Below are 25,242 nucleotides of genomic sequence, written 5' to 3' on the forward strand. Positions count from 1 at the left end.
ATTTTATTTTCTCTTCTGATCAAATGATGGGGCCAAATCTAATCTTGACAAATTTACTGAGGGAGTCAGCTGATCTGTTTTTCTCACTGGATCATGATCTGAGCATTTATATTAAGTTGTGTAAGAAATGTTTCGAGAGGATTGAATTGAGTGAAAGTGTAAAGTTAGACCTTTGAGGCAAAAACACAAGGGCAAAATGCCCCAATTAGCATATTGCCTCAGAAATGTTTTTATCATAGTTATTTTTATCATAAAGTTATGATAAACTAGCTTCACTGACAACCAGCATTACAGACTGACTATAGCTAACATTAAGTAGACTTCTTTTATTTCATATTTCATATTCATTTTTATCCATCTTGCTGGAGATGAGTTTGTGAGCTTTACAGATCGGTAGAGTTACATCAACACCTTAATTGTTCTGTCATGTCTAATAATCACTTTCACTTACTAATTAAACGCTGTTCCTTTGTTTGAATTGTTAGTTATAATTGTTGCTCTACTTTTACTACTGTTAGATGACAAACTGATGCAAAATTCACCCCGGGGTGTTTCTGACATTAGTCAGAGGGGCATCTTACCTTTCTCCCCAAAAACAAAGGTGTTAATCAGTACATTCACTATTGGCATTTGGTTATCATAATGCATTTATTCCAATAATAGTAAAAAAATAAATTCTTTTTCAATTTAATTTCCCATACTGTACCACAATCCTTCATGACTGCTGTGAGGATATCTGTGTGACTGTACTGTATGTATGTGTGATGTGTCTGGGTTGTTGAACATGGAGCAGAAGTTCAGTGGTTTAAACAGATTAGCACACATCTGAGCAAAGGCCAGGAGGGTGAGGCTTTGAGGTACTGTGTGGATTTCATGTTTTTCTGTGTTGAGCTGATAATAGCTGTGCTTTCAACACAATGCATGGCACAGCATTTCGACATGCATGTCTAAAGTTTAACAGATTGTACTAATGTTCTTCTGCTGGAGTCACAAGTCTATGTTATAAAAGGACAACTATCTTCACAGTAATTATAATCACATAGAAAGTCATTCGTATTTCTCAATACTGAGACTGTGTTCCCTGGAAGTTCATAAAGAGCTTCTGTGACACAGGGATCTAGAGTTTTGCAGGACTTTAGTGTTACGATACTTATTTTGTTCAATCATGAGCTGCCACAGTTTTGATATTGTTTAAAATTTTGTAGCTTTACATCTTTGTAATATAGTGTGTTGAATTTATCATTAGTTTTCCATTAAAGAACAAATACACTGGGGTGATAAACTGTTCAGATGTCAATGTGTCATCACTTACAATGGATTAGATGTGTTGACTGTTATATCCACCTTACAGACTTTTCATTTTGTGTTGTCAAGTACATCAGTTTTAAAGACCTCAACAAGCGGATTGTGCACAGTATTTCTCACATTCTAAATCAAAATAATTTTGGGTTTCTTGTAGCTATGACAACCCTATCCATTATAAGTCTAATCATATAATACAAAAACTGTTAATCAACTCATAATAATTACATTTTAATAAGGCATCGTATTATGTAACACATTACCAGTCAAATGTACATTTTGTTCCTCAGCTTTTCCTTGTTTCCATATGAGATGTTTAACTACAGTCTGCTTTACCTTCACAATAAATGTCAACAAATTTAAACTGACAGCCCATAAAACACAAGCCTGGACGAGTCCCACAACACAGCTACCAGTTACAACAACACAGTCTGCAAAGCTATTTGAAGCAAGTTAAACCCCACATTTCTACAGTTAAAATGACAGCGAAACGTAAAAAAACATGCTCCCAAACTGTCCTGCCCGTTTTAGCTAATTAGTTAACCCGCGCTGAGCTGAACTGGTTTGGGTAGAGAAAGAAAAACACTAAGACAGTGTTTTGTAGGTCCTCTCGGAGCGTTGAACACAGCTTCACAGCCTAAAGCATGGACTTACTACGTCATCGGGCATGTGGGCGTGGTATGTCTGGTAAAGCGCTCCTCCGATTGGTTCACTAACAGTGACTCCGCCCCTTCCTCCCCAACAGCCACTAAGGAGCCAAGCGGATGTCAGTCAGGCGCGTCTCCGAGCGTTTATAAACACAAAGCTGCTCTTGACAAAATGCAAAACAGCACATAAACAACATTTGCGTGTACTGGCCTCCATATCCAACCCAAAATGGTACGTTATCCACATTTGCCGATAAATCTGGACCTAATCACGAGGCTGCCTGTGAGGACGGTGGTCGCCGTGGTGGTCACGGTCATCTTCTTCAAGTTTCTGTTCTCGTGTCCGTGCACAGCTCCTGAGGAAACTGTGGTGCACTGCTGGCTGTATCTGCTCCTTCCTGTGGGAATCATGTTCTTCGTCCTCATGCTGCTGGACGCACAGCTGCTGAAGCTGTGTCAGTGTTATGTGTGTAGGTGCTGTGTCCGAGCCGAGGCCAAGTGCTGCAGCAGCGAGTGCTGTGACACCTTTGAGTGCTGCTGTTGTGCCGGCGGCTACTGTTACCGCCCCACAGGCTTTGGCGAAGAGGGCTGGCATTTCTGCGGTCTGATATGGAGGCATTTGCTGAACGTGTTTTACGCGGCCGCCCTCTGGATCGTGGTCGCCTTTATCGACGGTGACTGGTACGTCTGCATCCGCACGGTTGCTGTGAATGGCACGGGAGAACAAATCGCCTGCAAGGATTTACCAACACCACAAGAGGCAGAAACTTTGAGAAAGTACAGCAGTGAGTCGCGGGTGAGTGAGTGGTGTAGAGGAACTGCTGATTCTCACCAGGATTTAAAAGCACAGCAACTATAAGACTCTTATTTAGGCCATATAGCCGAGCACTTCTTACATACACTGACAGTGCTGAATTGCCAAGTTCTGAACTGCTGTGTAATCTAGTGGTTCCTAAGCCTGGTCCTGAATATCCTCTGACCCCTAATCAGCTGATTGTCAAGTTGTTATTGCATTGAAGTGGGCGTGTCAAAGCTCTTGCAGGGCAGATACAGGGGCAGGCCCAGTAGTGGGACTCTGCTAACGCCTTAAATTCCCAAGTAATTATATGGAAAAAGTGCAGATGGCGTAGTTATTCAAAAGAAGGACAGAAGCCTGGCCTGTATATATCCGTCCGTCCATCCATCGTGAACTTGTTCAGGCCGTTAAGGCACAACGGCTGTAATAATTTCACTAAAGCTAACATGTCTTATTTACATTAACACTCTTAAAGATGGCTCTATTTTGTCAGTTCCAACTTACTGAAAAACTAAATATTGTGATACATACTGTAAAAATGTCTGTGTGTTGTGATATAATGTTTTTGTTATGTCTCCCCTACACTATGCCATTCAAATTTTTATGAGGACAGACCTAAAGCATTGCATTACATAGCTTTCTCTGCTTATTTCCTCCAGATAATTGGACTGATTCTCATTCTGGGGTTTTCACTCCTGTTGACAGTAAGTTCATCTGTCATGACCCGATGGAAGCCGTATTACAAGTCTCTCTTCGAGGTTTATGTGGAGCAGGAGACCGCTGCCATGCTGGAGGAAAAGCTGCAGGAGCAGGCTGTGCAAAGAGCCAAGCTGCTCAGTGAGAATGTGTTAAGATACATCGAGAGTCAGCCTGTGAGCAGCATGCAGGGAGATGTGCGTCAGGGTCAGTACCAGCCATTAGGGGCTGCAGAGGAGGATGTTTGGCGGACAATATCACACCCAGCATTCCACTTAGTAAAAGGAAAGACCCATCCCTGAGTGTGAAAATCTACACTTTGATAGACTAGCAAATTTTATTTATATTTCAGAAAAAGCCAAAAGTTTTACTTAATATGTAATTCTTTTCTAATTTTTCTAATTTGTATCCTATGTGTGATCTGTGCATGAGGAGGGAAAGGTGTGGCAGTAACTATTTCACTACGGTGGGCTATTTAAGGGTTGCTTGTGTAATTTTATTTTCAGCCCAATAAGCACAACTTTCAGTATATCGCTGTTGTCGGGAGAAAACCTCGTATCTCCAAAATGATAACTTTACAAACAAAGTAAAGGGCAACAGGTATTTTCAAATTATGTCAAAAACTGAAAAATGAAAAAAATGGAGATATAAGGTTTTCTTCCGACAGCAGTGATATGCATTATTATCTCAGTACTCCACAAAAACGGTTTCGGTCCATAATCCACAACCTGTCCACAACTAAAACTGCCAAAATCACAGGCCTAGCTTTTAGTCCCTGGGTGTTGCCAAATTGTTATGTGAGACATTTAATAGCAGTATGATGGGTTTTTATAAGACATTTCAAAGCACATCACGTGTGTGGTTGTGCAGGATTGGTTTGGGCACGTTAGATCTGAACGTTCAGTTATCTTTTCTCTGATTGTCTTCCAGAAGGTCCGTTAGGCCTGTTGTAACATGATGCTTCAGACTGACAGGACAGTCAATGTTTTTTGAGACTTGTTTGATATTATTAGAGCTTGACTTAAGAGACATTGAGAAACATAATACAGGGTTAAACCGGTGCTTTTATAAACTTGCTCCTTATTGTTTTATTTTGTTTTCGTTTACTAACAGCATGTTTACAGATGAGATAAAAACTCCGTTGCCTGTTAAGGGCCTCTATTGTACATTTTCCCTGTATTTTATTTTTTCTTGCCTGCTTAAGATGTTTCTTTAGGTTTATGTACCAACAACTATTGATTTTTTACATGGCTATTTTACATAACCTCTCTTTATCTCTTACAATTGCATACTGTTTTGTTACTGTGCCTTTAATACTGACAGATGTAACTGATGTTGTTCTGATTGGTTGTGGAGTATTGTACCTTGTTAAAAAAAGCAATCTAGGCTAAAACACTCCTATGAACTTTAATGTGAATGGGCGGAGCCAAACTGCTGTAGAAGTGAATATATGTATGTTTGTTGCTTTTTGTGATTTCACAAAAACAGCTAATTCAAAACAGTCTGCTTTTGCAGCTTAATGTGCATATGCAGACTTTGTGGACTGCAGAGTGAAAGGTACGTTTTGAAACTGTAATAGTGTTAACATCCTACATCAAACTGTTTTATTTCAAAAAAGGGAGGAACATTTGTTTTTCACGATATGGGTCCTCAAAGGATCGCCTCATATTTATTAATAAATGCCAAAATATAAAAGATCAATTTTACTGTAGTCCTGCAGACCCCATACTATGCCTGTGCTTTATCTAAACAAGCAAACCTATTTATTTGAGGCAGATCTACCCAGATGTTACATAATGACGCAAAATGTGTGTTTTTCACTTTTTAGTAACCAAACGTGGTTATTACAGAAATGCAAACTAAACCATTCAGTTAGCATTTTAGTATAACATTAGAGAAGAGATAAAATGAGAACCTCTGGATGTGCAAATGTATTTATTAATGTGTTTTGACTAGATGTTTTCTTGGAGGATTACATTACAGTGACTTAGTGCATTCACACCAGGCTCTTGTAATGTGGGGTAAAATGACACTAAAACAGACTGATGTGTTTTTAGTACTAATGTTTTGTACTAATAAATACAGATTTTGTTATTTAATAAATAGAACTCTGCATTGTTATTGTTTTGATCCTGTTATTCCTCACAGAGTTTGTGTTTGCTGGCAGCCCAATATAACACTGGGTGATGGGCACACATAACCCTAGGCATTTGTGACTGACCACTGCTGTGATGGGCCTACTGACTTGTAGTATGTTGATATAATATCAGCAAATATGTGCTTTATCTCTATTTAACCGCACAGTTTGTATACTGTGTTCTCCATGCAGACTATGGATTGAACAGGGCTTGAGATAAAGCTTTTCCAGGGACTTGTCCTATGGACGAGTAAATCCATATTTTATTAGTCCAAAGGCCAAAATCACTTGTCCATGGGAAAAAAGGTCAATACAAAACATTTGTAAATGACTGCTGTATTACAGGGGTTCATTAAACTGTTTAAAATGGTGTTACGTTCCCATTTCTTTACACCAATCTTGTCACTAAACCTCAATATTATAGCGTTTAGTGTAGTAGAAGACACAGGAAACATTTAGTGTATAGGCGAATGCTCCTTTATTTTGGACAGACACTTCAGCACACACCAAGAAATGCCTAACACTAACCCCAATGTGAAACACAGGGAGGGGTAACACAGGAGGATACAGCCCTTGGGGGGTTAGGCACCTCAATCTACTAGTTAACAACTACACTAATAACGGCAATGACGGGGCGGTATTATCTCTCGGTCATTAATGCATGTACATCTCTCTCCTCTCACTCGTTCACAAGTTCACATGATTTCTGAGGTAAATCAGCTAGCACTAAATGACCAGCTAATGTTCAATAAAAATCATTAAATTAAAGACATTAACAAGCTAGCATTAACCAGGTTATGCTTCCTAACTTTATGTAAAATTAAGGTTATCTTAAACCACACTTTTTTTGGGGCTGACCAGATGTCCCAGTTTTCAGGGACAGTCCTCCTTTTTGGTGGCCTGTATCCACCTGGAGCTGTCCCTGAAAATGTCACCAGTTTTAAAAATTGAATTAAAAACACACTGGAATGTTCTAGGAAAGATCTGGCCACTGAACAGAAATGCAGACGTCTCACATTGTGCTTGTTTTAGCCAACAAAGGGGGCTGGCTGCTGTTATTTACTAATCACATCTACCACTTGCTTCCCTGGTGTAATGCTGATGTGTAAAACTCAACCAGAAGGTAGCAAATGTCACAGTTTCATAGTTCACCATAGCTTCGCTCACCATGGTAGGCTATTGATGAAGGCTGAAATCTTATCTCATCTGTTTAGTCACCATGACAATGTCAGTTAGGACTGAATTTAGAACAGTAGTTATTACAGAACAACAGCTCATAACCTTATTCATTAACTCCAGATGAGAACAGATTATTATAGAAACATTCTAGACAAAAATTCCTGAACACTGTCCTGCTTTAGGACAACGCCAGCAGTGTCCTAACTTCCGTTTTAACCTTCTGCTTCTTTTATGACAGACAGCATAGTTTACTACTACCGTAAAGATGTTATATTTATTGATATTGCAAAGCGGTGGTTTCACTTTAAAGATTTTTTCCCCTTAATTCTTTATTTTGAAACTCCCAGACACTCCACCACTCCCTCTTATTACCTACCTGTGTTAATGTTGATGAAAACTCATCATGTAGTATATTGTAGTGTCTCTCCACTGGCGGCACTGCTGTGGGAGTGCGGGAGGCATGGTCAGAACGACCGTGAAAAGAGGCTCTCGGGAGGTGCCGCATTGTGGTAGGAGAACTGTAATGTTTGTAGTTCAAGTTGTTGGTGTTAGTTAAGATGTGTTATGTGTTGTATGTGCTCTGTTCTGTGTGGGGCTGTTGGGTAGCTGGTGCCAGTGTTAATGCCTACCAGAAAGTGTATGGATAGAAGTGACTTGCCTGCTATTTCGGCCGCTTGGTTAGCGCTGAGCGGCAATTCTCCCTTGCAGCCTGTTCTATAAAAGAGCATTCACCCTTAATGTGCAATCTTCTTCTTCAATGGCACCACAATATTACAGTGATGGTGGTGAGTAGTGAAGATTTTTTGAGTTAAATTTGTGTTCGTTCATTAGGAGACATAACATCAGCATTATGTTAACAGAATGTTAACGTAAAGCAGGATGTAAATATGAACTGAAACTGGGGAGCGGCAATGCTCTGATAAATAGCACAGGGTGCTGTCATATTCTTATCGCACTTTAGTTTTGTTCTGCCCTTTTTTACATCGATAACAATAGTTGTCTAGCTACCTTACATTTTTACCGCTATTTTGATTACATGTTTACGTTTCAGCTGTGCATGTATCATTCGTTGCTTGATAACGGACATAAAAGTTGATTAACAACCTCGGTTGAGTAGTTCAGGATTTCATAACTGGAGATAAGATGCTGTAAGATAAGATAAAACTCCTAAATTAAGATTTGCTTCTGTAATATGAATTTGGCAGAATCACGACAGAAGTATTAATGTAATCCTGCTAGAAAGAGAAAAGTATGTGCTCATCCGTTTCTTTTCTTTTTGCTAATTTGTCACATTTAAACGTTTCAGATCATTCAACTAATTTTAGATATAGACAACACAAATAAATACAAAACGCAGCTTTTAAATGATCATTCCATTTATTGAAGATAAAGATTTAGTCAAAACCTATATCATCAATGTGAAAATGTAATTGCCCCCCTAAACCTAATAACTGGTTGTGCCACCCTTGACAGTAACAACCACAATCAAACATTGGTGATAACTTGTCTTTTACATCACTGTGAGGAATTTTGGCCGTATCTTCTTTGCAGAATTGTTTTAATTCGGCTGTATTGGAGGGTTTTTGGACATGAATCGCCCGTTTAAGGTCTTACCACAGCATCTCAATGGAATCTGAGCCGACTTTGACTCGGCCACTCCAAAACCTTAATTTTTTTTTCTTTTGAGCCATTCAGAGGTGGACCCGCTTCTGTGCTTTGGATCATTGTCCTGCTGCATAACCCAACTGTGCTTGAGCTTTTGGTCACAAACTGACAGGTGGATATTGTGCTTCAGGATTTTCTGATAGAGAACAGAATTTATGGTTCCACCAATTATGACAAGTCGTCCAGGTCCTGCAGAAGCAAAGCAGCCCCAGACCATCCCACTATCCATGTTTGGTTGCTGGTATGATGTGCTTATGGTGGAATGCAGTGTTAGCTTATGCTAGATGTAACAGGACCCATGTCTTCCAAAAGTTCCACCTTTGACTCATCAGTCCACAGAATGTTATCCCAAAGGACCTGGGGGGTCATCTAGATGGTTTTTGGTAAATGCAAGATGAGCCTTTGTGTTCTTTTTGGTCAGCAGTGGTTTGGGGCTTGCAGCTCTCCCATGGACGCTCTTTTTGCCCCATGTCTTTCTTATTGTGGAATTGTGTACATTGATCTTGATCAGGGCATGTGAGGCCTGTAGTTCTTTAGATGTTCGTTTGAGTTTTTTTGTGACTTTCTGGATGAGTCGTCAGTGCGTTCTTGGTGAAATTTTGGTAGGCCGGCCACTCCACCACTGTTCCAAGTTTTCTCAGTTTGTGGATAGTGACTCTCACTGTGGTTCACTAGAGTCCCAGAGCCTTAGAAATGGCGTTTTAACCCTCTCCAGACTAGTAGATTTCAATTATTTTGTTTTGCTTCTCTTTAGAATGTAGCATCATGTGCTTTTTGAGACCTTCTAGCTGCTTCACATTGACAGACAGATTCTATTTAAGTGATGTTTAGATTCAACAGGTCTGGCAGTAATCATGCCTGGGTGTGGCCAGTGAAACTGAACCTAGTAGTCTATTGAATTTGGTTAACTGGTTAAATTAGTAGCTAAGGGGGTAATCACTTTTTCAGATAGCCAGGTAAGGCTGAAAAGCATTTTTCTTTCAATAAATGAAATCATCATTTAAAAACAGCATTTTGTGGTTACTTGGGTTATTCTGGCCTACAGTGTTAGAAATAAAGGTACTGTAAAGGTACAAACAGTCTAAATGGTTTTAGTTTTAAGGTCCAATTGTGCACCATAAAGTTTTTCATAGTTGGAAAGTATGTATTTGTACCTTTTCATAACCTAATGTTTTAAAACAGATCAATAAAATAAAAAGCCTGGAGACGCGACGGAGTGAGTGGAGTCAATACAACATTTCAATGGATTATGGTAAAATTATGTTCCCTGACTAAAGGTACTGAGATGTACACTTAAGGGTACCAGCCCAGTGACAGTGTCATACCTTTATTTATGAGAGTATATTAAAAGCAGTTTGATGATCTGAAACATTTCACAGTTTGATTAAATGATGACTATGAGCTAAAAGTGCTCATAGTAAAAAGTAAAAGCGTATTTACACCCAAATCGGGTGAAGAGTATAACCATTTTACCTGTACATATCCCCCATTTTTAAGGGGCTATGACTGTAAAATAAAGTTTTGGTTTTCAGGTACATTGATGTCATGTAATCTTGTGTCATAGCTATCTCACGTTCACTTAAATATTTTATATACACATTTCAGACTTCCATGAGGAAAATTTTCAATCATGGCCATTTCTTTCTTTCTTTCTTGTTTTTTCAATGACATCTTTTTAGTTTCCCACGTACAGTTTTTACATTTTTCCAATAGTAAGCATTGTTGTTTGTCAACAGGACATCAGTGTGTGCATGTGGTCGACCCTATGCACGGCCTTTATGTAAACCTTCTGAGAAACTACAGAATTCGAGCACATGCATCTGGCGCCTGTGCGTGAGAAAAGAACATGCGCATAACCACATCAAAAGAAAATGCACTGTTGGCAGGAAAAAAAACATTGTATAAGGTACGGTGTAAACTAACCACGGGCATAAATCCAGAAAGTGAAAGCACATGCATACATCTACATTCACAAACACACTTTTAATGCCAGTCAAGTTATTATAGTATTCTTTGTTTGTGACAATGTATCTTAAATGTTGCTTTGACTTTCATGTTCATCATATACACTCACCTGCAAAATACCTCATTTTTACGTAGCTAATTACTTTGCAATTTTCTTTGAAAGCGTATCTATAAACGTCTGTATTGAATTAAATTTCATTATTTCTTAATTCAACCGTTTCAGTCTACATACATTGTATACATTGTATTGGATGAATAAAGTTTATTAGATGAAGAAAGAAGGCTTGTTTAGTTTTCCACTACAGTGACAATCTGAAGATCTGCAAGAAGATAACCAAGAGACCTAAATCAAAAACAAACATCAAACACACCATCACCACAGAGTTCTGACTCCTCCCTCTTTCATTCAGAAGTAGGCTTTGCTGGTGTCTCTCTTATATACTCTGGGCTGCCTTTCAATAATTTCATGCACAATGCACAAGGCAGGCTACAGTCTGAGCAGCAACAATGACCCATCCAGACTTCTCCGCTAAAGCTCTAACAGAACTGCTATCATCAGATGGTGGTGCGTTTGCTGTTGTCTGCTTTTTTGTTATCTTCCAGTACATTTTCAAACAGGATTTTTTTTGCCCATGTGACCCTGATGAAAACATCTGGTTCTGCATAGCTTACATTCTTCTACCCTTCACCATTTTCACGTTAATCATAATTGTGGTGGACAAAATCTTTTTGGAGATTTGTACTGCCCAAAATTGTACTTATTCCTGGGTGATTGTGAAGCGAATTCTGAGAGCTCTGACTGTGGGAACACTGTGGATCGTGACAGCACTGATGGATGGAGACTGGTGGGTGTGCTATGTAACAACATCACGGAACATAACAGCCAGGGATGAGCAACCACTTTGTAAAGATAAACCTACAAGTGAACAATCTGCAGCTATAAGACACTGGAAAAGTATATCACGTGTAAGTCTTCTATATCATTTTTCATTTATTATTATTTATATTTATAATTCCCACCCTATTTAATAATTGTCATATTTCTAACAGGACAGCAGGATGTTGTTAGTATATAATATACTCATTGATTCAACTCTTAACTTTATCTTAATAAAGACTCTGTTTTTTCATTTCCAATGTACTGTTTCTAAGGTCACTGGAATGGCTCTCCTGTGTGTGATATTACTTATCTGGGCAGTATTCACTATAATGTGTAAAGGACGCAAGCCTTATAATAAGGCGCTCTATAAGGAACTTCTCTTTGATGAGACTGATCATCTTTTGAAAAAGAAACTTAAACACCTGGTCCAAGAGGCGGCAAAAGAGCCTGTTAAAGACAAATGGAGCCAAATGTTAGACGACATGGGCCTGCAGGATTCAACCCCTACTGCGTGTCCTGACCAGCGAGGGATGCAGGATGATGTAATCTTACCGCTATAGGCAGATAACAGCATCTGCATCAGAAAGATGATCTGATTCAGACCGATATTAGCTGATGCATTTACTCCGTAAGTTGAGGACTATCATAAAACATCTGCATTTGTAACTCTCTATGGACATGCTACATTTCTCCATAATGCTAATCCAGCTGGATTTAGTCCCAATTTCCACATTTTATACATCGACAAACATTAAAATATCTGATATCTCATCTATAATTCACATATCTGGACATGTCCACCAGCAACAAAGCTCAAATCTCAACCAACTACAAACTGAACACAACCAGCAGTATATCCAGCAACAAACAACTGAGCAGGATGAGGAGCATTATGGTGTAGCATCTGCCATCTAGTTTTTACTCATCTTTGCTTTAATATATTAATGTGTGTATAGCTTTTGTGTATGAGTTCAGTGGAAATAGCAGAATAAATAGGCCCAAATGTTTAAAAATGACATCATGAGAATGTTTTGAAGTGGAGAATGAAATCTAGCTTGGCTGCATTGTATGGCAATAATCTCTTGTGGTTTAAATCTGTGAATTTCATTTCATGTTCTGAACCCCCTACCATGTTAGCATTAGATTCACTGTGATTTAGTTAAAGCAGGTAAATCCTACCTTCTGTCAGTTTCCATTTCTGCATGTAGGCAATGCCATCAAAGTGTAATTTCTTGTGTTGTTTGGAAAAAGCTTAATCTGACATGCTGTCTGTTTATTGTATATTGGTTTTTAATGTGCATTACTTGAATTTAAAAATGCTTATTAACATTTTTTTGTTTCTTGTTACTTTATGCCTCATGTTTCTCAAAGTTTATAAAATCAAAGCCTAAAGTGCCTTAAAATTACAAAAAAAGACACTCATACACCACAGAACAAAGTAATCTATAAAAGATTTCATGGTCATCACATACTTGCCAAACTCTGCATATCTTTAAGAAACTCAATTCCTTTTAAAAAGATAAGAACGTCAGAGACATCTGAACCATAAATCACAATCACTGTGCCCCCCCATGGATAAAAGACAAGTATAAAAGGAGAAATAAACAGGTCCTACAGGTGCTACCTTCTGATTTGAAACATACAGGAATTCACAGAAAAATCTTTGTGCACAAACATAATATGATTTTTTCTTTATTCTCTCTTTTTTCTTGAGTAAGAGCGGATGTTGAATTGAACATCAGATTTTTCTGAGATTGTTCAAACCTTTAAGAATTACCTAATCAACAGTAGGAACTGTCCTTCTATGATGTTCTTTTTGCAGTTTCTTTCACTGAATCTGAGTTCCTGTCTTTTGTTTAATTAAGACAGCATGGCTTTGTATCAGCGACTCTTGTAAGTTTGGCCTGCAAGTCTGTTTGCTGGACAGCCATTTCTTACTGTAACGTCTTTATAGTTTCACATTTATTGAAATAGTGTTTTATAATGTAATGTAATTTTTGGTTAATTAGAATCTAGACTAAGATTTATTGAATATTAAAGGATAGACAATATTGCTAAATGAGCACATTATGAAGATAAAAGAAACTGTACTGCCCATCACTAACTGTGTGAGTGTGCATGGAAGCTTTCTGCTGAATTGTAATATAAAACAGCCCTAATGGCATGATCTGTACAGCAAGCCTACAACCTCTATAGAACACACTTTCACATAATTTTAACTTCCCATATGTTTAACTTTTTTAACTTAATATTCGGGCAATTTTTCATACGAGGGCCTGTGATGGACTGGCGAACCCAGTCCAGGGTGTATCCTGCCTTCCACCCAATGGCTGCTGGAATAGGCTCTAGCATCCCCCTCCACCACGTGACCCATGACATCTGTGACAGGTTAGTTATTTAGCAGGAGAGCATTGACCCAATAGGCTAATTTTCTCATCATGCCCTGGAAATAGCATTTGAGGCCTGTGGCACAAATCTTTGAAAAACATTTGCACATTTGTGTTCACACATAATGAATACAAAAACGAATGTCAGGCTATTCGGGTCAAAATCTGTGAATCTGTTTAAAATTACATAAATAAATGCATACATATATACATAAATACATAAATAAATAAATAAATAAAAAAAAACAAAGACATTTTGCTCACATCAAACAGCAAACCTGGAAAGCTTACCACCGTTACAATCCACTGCGGTTTGTTAAAAGGGAAAAAAAGGCATTTTTCATTTGTCATTTTTCAGTTCAACAGTTGTGGGTAGAGTAGCCTAGTACAAATCTATACTCAGTTAAACATACACCAGACAGCCACTACATTAAGTACACCCTCTTGTATCCAAACTCTTTGTCTACTTATCGTATAGGTGCACTTTGTAGTTCTACAGACTGTATTCCATCTGTTTCTCTGCATACTTTGGTGGCCCCCTTTTACCCTGTCCTTCAAAGCACACACACACACACACACACACACACACACACACACTTCAAGTCCCGTGGATGACCTGAAATGGGTAAGAGGTTAAAAACTGATCAATTAACTGAAAACTAAAGAGTAATGTCAATCTCAGAGTATAAAAAGGCTATAATTGGTTAACAAAGGCTATAATTGCTTAACAACTTATAGCTGGTTTGCGGCAATGGAAGTAAATTTAGCTTAAATTTAGCTTTAGTTGATTCCTACAGGCGTCCCAACATTTGATGATTACTTACAAACCTCCAGCATGTAAAAACAGTTTTAAAACAGACAAAAAAGGCAATTAACAAAGGAAAACAGACAGACAACTATAACCCTTACAAGTATAGGTCATCCCTTTAGAGAAATTGCAAAGAAAACCAGGATGTCAGTGAGTACTGTTTCCTACACCATCAAAAGGTACCTGAAAACTGGGGGAATCTGACAAGTCTGGCAGACCCAAAGCCACAACTGAATCAGAGGAGAGTTTCTAAGAGTCAACAGCTTGATAAGCAGTACCCAGGACAACACTCAAACATTGGTTAAATTGAACAAGTCCAAGTTTCAGCTGTGAAGAGAAGACTTCAAGCTGCAGGTTTGACAGGTCGAGTGGCAGTGACAGTCATTGCTAAGTCATTGCTAAGATAACGAAATAAGTAAAAGAGGCTTTCCTTGGCCATGCAGTACTTCCAGTGGACTAGTGAAGACTGAAAGGAGGCCTGATAGATCGATGAATCAAAAAATAAAATCTTTGGTTCATCAAGCAGGGCTTTTGTTCAGAGTTGAGTAGGCAAAATGAAAGTTCCTTAGTGTGTGTCACTAACTGTAGAACATGGAGGGGGAAGCATGATTGTCTGGGACTCTTATGCTGGATCCAGAGTTGGCGACTTGCACAGAGTGACTGGTACCCTGAACCAAAAGGGCTACCACAGCAAATAGCAGCTTAATGAAATATAATAAGGTGGCTATTTGGATGTCAAATTGTAGATTCAATTTTGTTGAAACATTTTCATGATTTCTTTTTATCTCAGATTGTTTATTTGTTCTATGCCTAAATTTCAGAGTGCACTGAGACATTTAACTGCATAAAAATCCAAAATAATGGCGGTGTTGTAAACTTTTGACTGATAGTATGCATAATTGCAAACACACACACATAGGGGAGTGCAAGGAAAAACCTAACGTGGGGCACAATTAAACACAGACTTTTTATGTTGTTATACAAGGTCAAGCAGCGTGAGCTTCTGGACACTACCACATTTCCTAGCCACAGTCTCCCGCCAAAATTCTGAGTGAATGGTCAGCGTTTTAAAGAGATCTGTGTCAAAGAGTGTTTTCAGGGCATGTAAGTAATATTTTCACTACACGTTTTTTTCTAAGCTGTCTGTGTAAACTACAAAATCCAACCTTATATCACTTTAATCTCCATCTTGTTGCCTACAACGCAGCACTTTTTGAATGCCGAGCTGTAATCAACAAAGAGCATTCTCACATATGTATTCCCTTTGTCCAGGTTGGCAATTACAATGTGTGTCGCCAAGGCGATGGTATCACCTGTGGCCTTATTTGGTCTGCATGAAAACTGAAGAGGGCCCAAGGTATCAAGAAGGAGCAGATGTGGGCTTGGACCTGCACTTTATGATGACTGATATCAGTGCTACAGGGCAGTAGTCATTTACACAGGAGACCACTGGTTACTTTGGGACAGGAACGATGACAGATGCTTTAAAAGGGGTGGGGACCACAGAGTCAGGGAGAGGTTAAAGATGTTGGTCAACACCTCTGCCAGTTGATCAGTGCATGGCAACTGTCTCCATGACCCTTTTGAAAGACTGTCTCATGTCTGCTGTTTCTAGGGTCAACATGGCAGCCTCTCTGCTCACAGGGGGGTGCATGGCAGATGTTGTGTTGTCTGCATCAAATGTGTAAAAGGTGTAAAAGGTGCTGAGCTCATCCGGGAGTGATGGGGTGGGCTGAACAATGAAATGTTTTTCCATTTCACATGCATCTGGGGTCAGAGCTGTAGTAGTTGAACTCCACTTTGTCCCTGTAAGCTTTCTTGGTATCCTTGACTTTCGGAGGTCATATCCTTTAGGCATCAGGGTCCCTTAAGTTGAAGGCAGTGGTCCATGCTTTGAGTTTAACGAGGATCTTTTGGCTGACCCAGGGTTTCTGGTTGGGTTAGGTGCAGACGGTAGCTTTTGTAACAACATCGTCAATGCACTGACTTAAATAGCCTACGACAGAGTCTGTGTGTTCACATCTGCCAGTCAGTTGTCTCAAAGCAGTTTTGTAAGACCTCGTCAGCCTTTGTTCCACTTTTTAAAAGACCTAACTGAACTGCTCCAAAGAGCTCACATAACCTCTAAGCATTAATGTCATGTACTTAAGATGTGATGATCGGTCCTCACAGTTATTCAACATAAACTACAACCAACTCCCCTATCTGGTGTGGTGACAAGGCTGTACCCCTTCGCCCAAGAACATTCAGTGCGTCTATGTTCTGGTTTCTTAAACATGAAAACTTAATGAATGAACAGTGCAGAGAGGAAAATCTGATGAAAACGAACAAAGACCAGATAATGATGTTGTTTTTCTGTGGTTGTTCTTTGATTTAAAACAATTTATTTTCTCTTTCTAATAATAGAAAGATAATGTTCCTCTGCTAAGCACATTCAAATTTTGTGACTAAATGAAATGTGCTGTAAAAACAAAGATTACTATTATTAGTTGTATCATCCTAATTCTAATCGAACCTATGTAATCATCCTAAAGGAAGTTATATTATAACTGAGGTTTGGGGGGAGGAACATGCCTGAAACCACTCTATCTTCCAAACTAACACCCTATAAATTCACATCCTCACTTTCTGTTCCATTTGAAAGTGCTTAGCAGAGGAACATTATCTTTCTATTATTAGAAAGATAAAATAAATTGTTTTAAATCAAAGAGCAACCACAAAAAAACAGAAGAAAATGTATGTTTTTCAAGGTGCAATTTAGTATACAGTCCCGTTTCCAAAAAACTTGAGATGCTGTGCAAAGTGTAAATAAAAACAGAATGCAATGATGTACAAATCATTTAAAACCTATATTTAACTGAAAATAGTACAAAGACAACATATCAAATGTGGAAACTGAGAAATGTATTGTTTTTTGAAAAATCAATGCTCAGTTTAAATTTGATACCTGTAACTTGTTTCAAAAAAGTTAGGGAAGTGGCAAAAAAAGACTGGTGAAGTTGTCAAACGTTCAGAAAAACACCTGGTGGAACATCTCACAACTAATTTGGTTGATTGGCAACAGGTCAGTAACATGATTGGGTATAAAAAGAGCATCCCAGAGAGGCTGAGTCTTTCAGAAGTAAAGATGGGGAGGGCTTCACTACTCTGTGAAAGACTGTGTGGGAAAATAGCGCACAATTTAATTTCATCATCTACAGTACATCATATCATTAAAAGATTCAGAGAATCCAAACTAATCTCTGTATACAAGGGACAAGGCCAAAAACCAAGTCATGTCATGGACACTTATTTGGGGATCAGATGTTTTAGAGAATCCCACCAGATGAAAGATGGCGTAACGTGTGAGCATGCTCATTTGTGTAGCATGTGCACCACATTACCAACAAAATAACAGATTGCAAGTTGCAGATGTTTTATAGTGTGACTTTAGAAAGAAGACAAATGTCAGTGAACCAACGCTCCCCTAGCTGAACTACAAAACTATAGGTGTAGTATAAAAACTGAGCATTGCATAACTAGCACTTAGTTGACAACAAAACTAGAAATGAAACTACAGTTACAGAGCACAACACTGTGACATAAGACATTTTTCATTTCATCATTTACCATTTACTCATCAAGCCCTTCTTCAAATGAGTCAGGTGTTCAAGCAGCTGCATGTGGTCCCTGGCCTAGAACAGAGAACCACTGACAGTGGAGCAGTGATGATTTGCACTGATGATGTAGCAGCACAGACCGATATATCATTTTTACACATTTTTGTTGAGCAGAGTGAGCATATAAACACCTCAGAATAAATTCAGTTGCATTGGCGAAAATCTTTGCATGTAAACATCGACACTGAGAGCATTGAATCAAGGCTGTAGGATGAGGAGACCAGGGTTGCTCATCGTTTTCCCAAAGAGGAATCCTTATGGACTGTTTTCCTGAGTATAAGTCTTGCTTTCAAAGGGCAGGAGGGGAAATTCAAGTGGCATCAAAGTCCTAGGGACTTACTGACCACCAACCTGCTTCCAGTTGCTGTTTCCCCACTAGAACTGCCCTGCCAATCAGATGAATTCCTCCTAGTCAGTTCAAGGGAAGTATCTAACTGTTATTCTTTTTCTTCTTTTCTTATTGAAAGACTTTAGAGACATTTTTCTTGTTATACTGTTGAGAGACAAATAGTTTATTATGTTTCTAAAATATAAATAGAAATTACATAATATGTGAATCATTATTAGTTGCAGAAATTTTTAATCCCTTAAAGTCAGTATCCATACTTGTCACAAAATGTCTCATATCGGTTAGGCCTTAAGAACAGTTCAGTGTTATTTGTCATTGATAAGAACCTGTGAAATTAGAAGCAGACTCAAGCAAGCTGTTGATGAAAGTGCAGTACATATTCAAACATTCTGATCAATGTGAAAGCTTCATTATGCTCAGGTCCACAATATGCTCATAAATCTTACACACTAAAGATGATGCTGAGGTCTGCCAGGGAGAGCCTGGTGAAGGAGGAGCCAATTTCAGACTTTCTGGGCAAGTGTTTTTGTTTTCCTCTGCAGAGAGGAGATCCTATACCCCACTGTGCAATCAAATATTACCATCTCATTACCATGAGATTTCAACAAAATACAAAATTCAAAATGCAACAAAATATTTAACAAGCCTTAAAATATCAAGCGGAGTAACTATTAATAAGTAAGAAAGTTTTCTGTAACTGAAGTGCATGTTAACATACACATAACTATGAACTATTTCTATGACTAATGAACAGTAAAGGTCAACATTCATTTCTTAGTTAACACCTTAGAAGACAAACATTTCTGGAATAAGCTGTTCTTTTACCCTTATCCCAGATCCAGACTTTTAATCTTAAAACACAAAAATCTGTAATTAAAATGTTTGAAGTTTTTTGTCCTCTAAATAAATACATAAATAAATAAATGTGAACCATCTCAGTATTCAGTGTGTGAGAGTACTTTTTATAAATTTTTAGATAGAATACAGCTGTCCCACGGTAGTCACTTCAACCACAACCTACAATTTTACTTGTAAATAGCATGTTTATTATGTGTCATTTCCAATTATGCTATATTTCTGTCAAATTATGGCAAAAATGTGTGTGCTTTTAGGATACATTATATGCTTGCTAACTAGCATGATAAAAGAGTCTGCCATTTTTATACCAAAAAAAAGTTAATGTTAAAATGTCATTGCCATCATTGAATGATTGGTGGTCACAGAATCTAGTTAAACTAACTTAATTTTAAGACGTGTTAAACACAAACTTATATGATAATGGTTGTAATTAAAACACTAGTTCTAAAAAGGTGCTATGAAATCAGAGACATCTTGTTTTTCTTTTTTTAGCTGTGGAAATCAACAGCCCAGCGGTCACATGGCGCGTGCTATACATGTTTTACTGTTTTAATATTTTCCTTTGCTAGTGCTTTGAGTTACCTACTCACATCTATCTGTTCATCAAAAGTACATTCAGTTTCATTTCCACCACACCCCCATTTCCATCATTGCACACATTTTGAGGGAAATGTAAAAGTATCTAATAATTTACATTTCAGCATTTTGAAATATAAGATCATACTACTGTTGCTACTGTAACACAACTTATTTTATTAGCCTCATAGATTGAAGATGTAGAATGACATCTGTTTATGGCAGTTCTGAAAAATAGAGGCAATTTACAATATTCTCCAGTGATGCAAGTGTGTTCACTTTCAGATATTGTTACTCATCAAATGAACTGAACAGTTGAGACTATGGAAAGTGTGTTCTGAGAAAGGTTTTTCCTCCAAGGCCAAAAGTACTACTGTACTGTACCTGAATAGACCGCTTGTCCTGACATGACATGGGGGAAAAGTGGTGTCATACTTCAGCAGTGAGCACACATCTGGATCGGTGCTCCACTGATGGCTCAAGTGGAGCTGTAGTTGGCCTGCAGTTGGCCATGCAAGATGGAGAGGGGGCAGCTCTGAGAGATAAAAGACTGCTAATCTTACACTGTTAAAAGTAAAGGTACTGTGCAGGTAAATTTTTCGTTCATCAAGGTACAAACCCTTAAAGGTACAGCAGTGGTTTGAAGGTCCAATTGTCCAATACCTAATGTTTTAAAACAGAACAATAAAATAAAAAGCCTGTATAAAAGTAAACTTTAAAAATTCTAGGTTGAAAACAGCCCAATCTGGGTCATTTCCACATCACGGTTCTGGGTCTGTATATAACAGAACACCTGCTCAGTTATTAATATTTAACAGGTTAGGTAATGCTGGGTAACACTATTATACGGGCACTTTAATGCTTCTCCAGGTTGTTTTGACCTTTTTCTGGATTATTGTCTATTATTTTTTATTTGTTTATTTTTTAATTAATTTTTTTATGTTTTTTTATATTTGTTTATGTTTTATTCTTTTCTTTAAATAATTATCTACACATCATGCTAATACACTCAAAAATGGCTTTCAAACAAACCAATTTGGGTCATTTCTATAACCCAGTACTGTGTCATTATGTTAGACACACTCTGGGTTAAACTGGCTGAGTGGGCTTACATCAATATTCCTGCAGGCTGGGTCTTAAGACTTACCCTAATATATGGTTACTTTGTCCCAATACCTGGTTATTTTTATCTTGTTTGTTGTTAATCTTCATTTTACCCGATTTCTTCTATTTTGCTAATTTATTAATCCAACTCATTTTAAAACATGAGTAAAAACAAAATGCAGCTTGTAAATGGTCATTTCACATATTGAAGATGGAGATTCAAAATGTATTCACTCATGTGAAAAACCTAATAGCTCTAAACCTAATAGCTTTTTGTGTCACCCTTGGCAGTAACAACTGCAATCGTTTGTGATAATTGTTAGGCAAATGCTTGCGATAACTTGCAATGAGTCCTTTACATCGCTGTGGAGGAATTTTGGCCCACTCTTTTTTGAATTGTTTTAATTCAGCATTCAAGTCTTTTGAGCCATTCAGAAGTGGACTTGCTTGTGTGTTTTGGGTCATTGTACTGCTGCATAACCCAACTGTGCTTGAGCTTTACAGACAGGCAAACATTTTCCTTCAGGGTTTTTTGATAGAGAGCAGAATTCATAATTCCATTAATTATGATGAGTTGTCCAGGTCCTGAAGAAGCAAAGCAGCCCCAGATGACTACTACCACCATGTTTGACTGTTGGTATGATGTGTATATGGTGGAATGTAGCTTTACGCCAGATGTAGTGGGACCTATGTCTTCCAAAAAGTTTCAACTTTGACTTATCAGTCTGCAGAATATCATCCTGAAAGTCTTGGTGGGTCATGTTTGTTTTTTGGCAAATGTGAGATGAGCCTTTTTGTTCTTTTTGGTCAGCAGTGGCTTTCAGCTCTCCCCAGGGTGCTTTTTTCGCCCAGTGTATTTCTTATTGTGCAATCTTGTACATTGACCTTAACTGAGGCAAGTGGGGCCTGCAGTTCTTTAGATGTACTTCTGGGTTCTTTTGTGACCTCCTGGATGAGCTGTTGATGTGCTTTCGGTGAAATTTTGGTAGGCCAGGCACTCCTGGGAAGGTGTTCCAAGCTTTCTCCATTTGTAGATAATGGCTGTCACCATTAGAGTCCCAGAGCCTTAGCAATGGCTTTGTAACCCTTTACAGACTAGTAGAAAAGGGTTGATGATTTTGCTTTGTATCTGTATTCAAATTGCTTTAGAACGTGGCATCCTGTGCTGAGTTTTGAGACATTCTAGCTGCTTCACATTGCCAGACAGGTTTAGATTCGGCAGGCCTGGCTCTAATCATGCCTGGGTGTTGCCAGTGAAATTGAACCAAATAGTCAGTTGATTTTGGTTAACTGGTTGAATTAGTTGCTATTTTTTCACACAGGGCAGGGTAGAGCTGAGCAGCATTTTTCCTTAAATAAACGAAATCATCATTCAAAAAGCATTTTTGTGTTTGCTTGGGTTATTTTTGTCTAATATTAAAGTAGTCTGAAAAGAGAATGAGAGGACAGAGACAGAGTGTTTCATGAGGGGGGGGGGTCCTATGATTTTCAACTATAGAATCATACACTGTAAAAATGGTTAATGGTTAAAATTAAAATCAATTCAACCTAAAAAAGATTACTTTAGGTGTTAACAAGCAGTTTAACCAGGTTTCATTCAAATCAAATAAATAGTTTGAATGAAATAATGTAAAACAAAATTTTAGTTCAGATAAAAGCAATATTTTACACCCATTCAAACTTCAAAACCTGTTTCAAAACTGAAACCTGTTTTGTCTTAATTAAAAAGAAAGAAAGAAAGAAAGAAAGAAAGAAAGACTCATTTCCGAACAACAAATAGCTATTGCATACACCAGCAGCATGTACTGAAATAAAGACGGTATAACTTTGAAACGCACTGAAATATTTTAGTACTTGTGTTTTGTCCTGATAAACATTTACTGGGCTTGCAAAATGAGCACCATATTGTCATTCCTATTATTCTAAATCTTCTTTTTTTAATGCATTTCTGTGATTATTACAAAACAACCACATAAGGCACACACTTCGGTTAAACCTTGCTTTGTACATAAGATGTGTGCTTTTTCTCCTTTTATAAGCTTGATAATCAGACTTAAGTTTTTCCCATAGTCTTGTAAAGCTGTATTACTGGGACAAAGCTAAAACCCAAAAGGAAAAAAAAAGTCTTCTTACATAATTTTGAAGTGAAAAGATGTAAACACAACCTCTGTATTAAACTATTTGAGAAAATCCAACTTTTCTGCAAATGTCAGCACAGTCAGTTTATATTTAACTAACTTAAATAAATTAAAAAAAATAAAGTATTTATTGTATGTAGCATGTGCAAATGTTACCACTGCCACCTCCTTCGACAGATATCATAGCTTGCAAATACTTTGTGTAGCCAGCTAGGAGTCTTTCTGTTCTTGCTTTAGGGATTCTTCCTTGCAGAATGCTTCTAGTTCATCAATATTCTTGAGCCATTTTGCATGCACAGCGTAGTAAAGATCTACCCCCAAATTTTCAATGATGTTAAAGTCAGGGGTCTTTGAAGGCCTTTTTAAAAGCTTAAGCTTGTGTTTCTTGCAGTTGTCCATGGTGGATTTTAAGGATTTTTTTTAGCTCATTATCCTGTTGTAGAAGCCAGGCATGTTTCAGCTTTAGTTTCTTGACTGACTATGTGATATTCGTGATATTCGATCAGAGCTGCCCCCTCTTCATCTTGCCTGGACTTGTGTTGCATGGTCAACTGCAGGCCAAAGCACATTGAGCCATCAGTGGAGCACCGATCCAGATGTGTGCTCATTGCTGAAGTATGACACCACTTTTTCCAATGTCATCTCAGGACAAGTGGTTTATTCAGGTACAGTACAGTAGTACTGAGTAGAGCATGCTGATTTTTAGTGGAATCCATTCCACCAGTGCAATGTTTCTTGTGCTACTGGCTTCCACACACCCTCAAAACATAACAGATGCAGCCAGGGGCAATACTATGCCAGTTTTAGGGGGGCTTTAGCCCCACCGAATGTTATTTAGCCCGAAAAATTGTACATTGCTGGTTCAATCATCTATAGTTTTTTCCCATAGACCTTGTGAGTTTTGAGCCAGTAATATCTGACCTGGGGTCTCTGGTTTTACTGGCTCTGCAAAGTAAAGTGAGTCAGGACAAAACTCACTTAGATAAACATTAGAGCTTATTCAAAATCTATAACATACATAGCGAACAGTAAGTAGTTACAGAGTGAAGATGCCCACCTACAATATGGATTTGTAGCAAATTATGGTCAGTATAGCTGTATATCAAGTTTTTACTCAGTTGCTTGTTAGCTAGTTAGCTAACTTTGGGTTCACATGAGGTAAAGAAGCGGTTAGGCTAACATTAACAAGTTAAAATTAAGTCTGAATTTAATTGTTGAACTTAATTGAGAAAATAATATTTGGCACTTTAACCATAAATTGCACCAACTGAGACAGAATGGATATATGATCTGTTTATCTGAATAACATATTTAGGACCTTGCAGCTCATCTAAAAGAGATAGCAATGCTTGACTTCAGTACCTTTGCTTGATCTGCACCAGTTTTAGGTGGCTGGATACAGTACTGCTCGCTCTGTACTTAATATAAACTACAAGTAGACAGATCCACTTGTGACAGTTTTACCAAAGAGAAATTGTTTAATAATTTCTCAGGCTGCTTATGTTTATGATGAACAGACATTTTGGGCCATTAAAAAAATATTCTGGTGGACCATATTAATGCATTTTCACCAAAAAAACATTTGGTGATTGTGGCCAAAGAGTTCAATTTTTACTTCGGTCCATAGCACTTTTTTACAAAATTACTCGTGTTTATCTAGATGTTGTTTTGCATGCTTCTGAGCCTTTACTTTTAACTGGAAGGGTTTCCAAATTTGCACCTGCCACAATTACTATTTTTTCCCCTATTTTTAAGAGTAAAGTAACTATGCATTAACATTGTCAGAAAAATCTTAGTTTGCAGCAGTGATTGTACTTATTATTTTCACTTTAAAAGTTAATGCAGTCAACTAATGATATGAACATCCTTTCATTTTCACGTTTGACGCTTCTCACCAAAGCATAGGCAGAAAAAAATGACTGTGTAACTTGGTTTGAACACGTATCCCTGATGCCTATATTTAAACTTCAACATTATAACTTCATAGTGCATTTAATGATAAATTAATTACAGATTTCAGGCTACCACTCACTAAAATTGTTCAGTTTTTCCACTATACTATTACCATTGAACTGAAATATGAAGTATGAACTGAA

General features: G+C 37.9%; 2 protein-coding genes across 2 annotated transcripts; both read left to right on the forward strand.

Annotated features, from left to right (window-relative positions):
- The first annotated feature begins 2,178 nt into the window (after positions 1–2,178).
- On the forward strand, positions 2,179–4,076 carry LOC118810603. Its single transcript, XM_036574503.1, has 2 exons — positions 2,179–2,745; positions 3,405–4,076. The coding sequence occupies exons 1-2, from the start codon at positions 2,179–2,181 to the stop codon at positions 3,741–3,743; spliced, it is 906 nt and encodes a 301-aa protein (XP_036430396.1). The 3' UTR covers positions 3,744–4,076.
- A 6,770-nt stretch (positions 4,077–10,846) lies between these two features.
- Positions 10,847–11,961, forward strand: LOC118801414. The gene is made up of 2 exons (XM_036561782.1): positions 10,847–11,353; positions 11,540–11,961. The coding sequence occupies exons 1-2, from the start codon at positions 10,895–10,897 to the stop codon at positions 11,825–11,827; spliced, it is 747 nt and encodes a 248-aa protein (XP_036417675.1). The 5' UTR covers positions 10,847–10,894; the 3' UTR covers positions 11,828–11,961.
- Positions 11,962–25,242: the final 13,281 nt, after the last annotated feature.

This window comes from Colossoma macropomum, unplaced genomic scaffold (assembly GCF_904425465.1).
Source record: "Colossoma macropomum unplaced genomic scaffold, Colossoma_macropomum, whole genome shotgun sequence".
Lineage (NCBI taxonomy): Eukaryota > Metazoa > Chordata > Actinopteri > Characiformes > Serrasalmidae > Colossoma > Colossoma macropomum.